A 2,500-nucleotide genomic window follows, 5' to 3' on the forward strand; every position below is an offset into this window, starting at 1 on the left:
GACCGACACCACACACACACACACACACACACACCAACGCAACACACCCACTACACACAACACCACACACACATCACAGACACGGACACAGAAACAATACAGACAATAGGAGAAAAACAGACAGACGAAAAAGAAAAGAAAAGAAAAAAAGAAGGAATGGAAAAAGAAGAGAAGAAACGAAAGAGATGAAGAGAGAGAAAACAAAATAGAAGGAAAGAAAATAAATAGGATAATATTAAGAAGAAGAAAGAGAAGAAGAAAGAAGAAGATGAAGCAGAAAAAAAGAAAAAGGAGAAGGAATAGAAGGAAAAGGAGACGAAGAAGAATTAGAAAATGAAGAGGAAGAAGGAAAGGAAAAAGAAGAAACCACTAAACAAAAAACAAACAAACACAAAAGCAAGAAGGAGAAGAAAGGGAAGAATAAGAAGAAAGAGAAAAAACAATAACAACAATGAAGATAAAGAAGAAAAAAGACGAAGAAAAGAAAACAAAACAAAATAAAAAAAAGAACAACAACAAAAGAAAAACGACAAAAAACGAAGAAAAAGAAGAAGAAGAAGAAGAAAAATACCTACCATGTTTATGAATCGCAGTGACCTTCGTAACCACGGCCGCCAGCTGAGCGTCTTCGGTGAGGACGGCGCAGTAGCGGGGCTCAGTGAACCCGAGGGAGGTCACACCGGGTCCGTTGATTAGTCTCGTGGCTGCAACGGAGAGGGAAAGAGACAGGAGGTTATTGCAGGGAGATTAAGAGAGGGAGAGAGAGAGAAAGAGAGAGAGAGAGAGAGAGAGAGAGAGAGTGGAGGGGGAGGGGGGAGGTAGAAAGGAGAGAAGGAGGAAGGGGGAGGGAGGGGGAGATGGAGAGAGGGATAGAGGGACGGAGGAAGAGAGGTAAGGAGGGAGGGAGGGAAGGAGGGAAAGAGGGAGGAAGGGGGAGGGAGGGAGGGGGAGATGGAGAGAGGGAGGAAGGGAGAGAGAGGGGGAGAAGGAGGAAAGGGGGGAGGGGGAGATGGAGAAAGGGAGGAAGGGGGAGGGAGGAAAGGAGGGAGGGAGAGAGGGAGGAAAGGAGGGAGGGAGAGAGGGAGTATGGGAAGGAGAGAGGGAGAAAGGGAGAGAGAGGGGGAGATAGGGAGGGAGAATGGGAGGAAGGGAGGTAAGGAGAGAAGGAAAGAGGGAGGGAGGGAGGAAGGGAGGCAAGGAGAGAAGGAAAGAGAGAGGGAGGGAGAGAGGGAGAGAGGGAGGGAGGGAAAGAGGAAGGGAGGGAGAAAGAGAGAGAGAGAGAGATGAACATATTAATTCCGTGCGTGACTCCACAACACCGAGATTCATTAAATACACAAGTTTTGTTATGGGTATTTGTACCGAGTACATTCTACTGCATATGAAAAATATCTTAATGCTAAGTTTTAGAATACTCATAATGATTATGATCATGATAATGATAATAACAACAGTAGTAATGATGAAAATGCTAGTGATATCAATAATAACGATGGTCATGATGATAGTGATAATGATAATCACAATAACAATGATATGGTTACATTTATTATGATGATAATTTTGCAGATAAAACAATAATAGATGCATTTTATATATATGTGTATATATATGTATATATATATATACAGTATATATATATATATATATATATATATATATATATATATATATATATATATATATATATATATATATGAACTTCTTTTACATTAAAAAAAAAAACAATTGTTATCGCAAAAGATGAGCTAAAATTTTTGTGTTAATAATAATAATGATAATAATAATAACAATAAAACATAAACGGTACTAATTCCAGATAACAGACATAACTAAACATAGAAGACAAAAAAAATGTTACACTTTTAAAGGGTATCTCTAGACCCATTTTTAAAATAAAAATCTTAAACCAATTGTATATAGTTCAATAACACTATATAACGATGGATGCATTTGTTTTTGGTACATCTTGGTAAAAATACAATTTTCGATCGAGCGCACACGAAACAAATCGTCCTTCCGGGAAATTTTGTGACGTCACAGTAGGTGAACGGCTGATCAGCTGACTAAAACTTGCGGATTGCAGAACAGCAGAAACTATAGGAACGAGCTATAGAATATGAAGAATTTCAGTGCGTTACACAGCATTCAGGATTCGAAGGTGGTTGCCTGAATGTGTAGGCCCTAGAAATAGCCTACCTGGCCTACAAGCAGTACCACAACCAGAATATACCAATTGATTGACCAGATCATGAGTAAATCCATTCCCATGCCATATCCTTCTTGCCTTCGCTGAAATAACCTCCACTATCTCTCTCTGAACTTCAGCGCTGCAGCAGGATACTACAGTGGTCAATTCAGGAAACATTGACATATTTCTTTTTACTTTTTACTCTCTTTTTCAGGATGTATCGGCTTGTGTAATGTTCTGATACCACGCTCCGACGATTTACTACAGCCATACAATAGGCACGTGCATGGCTGTATTATTATTATTATT

At 39.4% G+C, this 2,500-nt stretch overlaps 1 protein-coding gene across 1 annotated transcript in view; it reads right to left on the bottom strand.

Moving 5' to 3' along the window:
- LOC122263635 (putative neural-cadherin 2) overlaps positions 1 to 2,271 on the bottom strand; it is a 75,526-nt gene extending 73,255 nt beyond the window's left edge. Inside the window, exons 1-2 of the mRNA XM_086551768.1 lie at positions 2,200 to 2,271; positions 576 to 747 (exon numbers count right to left, since the gene is read on the bottom strand). Coding sequence (XP_086407894.1) covers positions 576 to 747; positions 2,200 to 2,271 — 244 coding nt within the window. The remainder of the gene's footprint in view (positions 1 to 575; positions 748 to 2,199) is intronic.
- Between the last annotated feature and the right edge of the window lie 229 nt (positions 2,272 to 2,500).

This window comes from Penaeus japonicus, unplaced genomic scaffold (assembly GCF_977035675.1).
Source record: "Penaeus japonicus unplaced genomic scaffold, GWHDUDI00000001_assembly GWHDUDI00000025, whole genome shotgun sequence".
Lineage (NCBI taxonomy): Eukaryota > Metazoa > Arthropoda > Malacostraca > Decapoda > Penaeidae > Penaeus > Penaeus japonicus.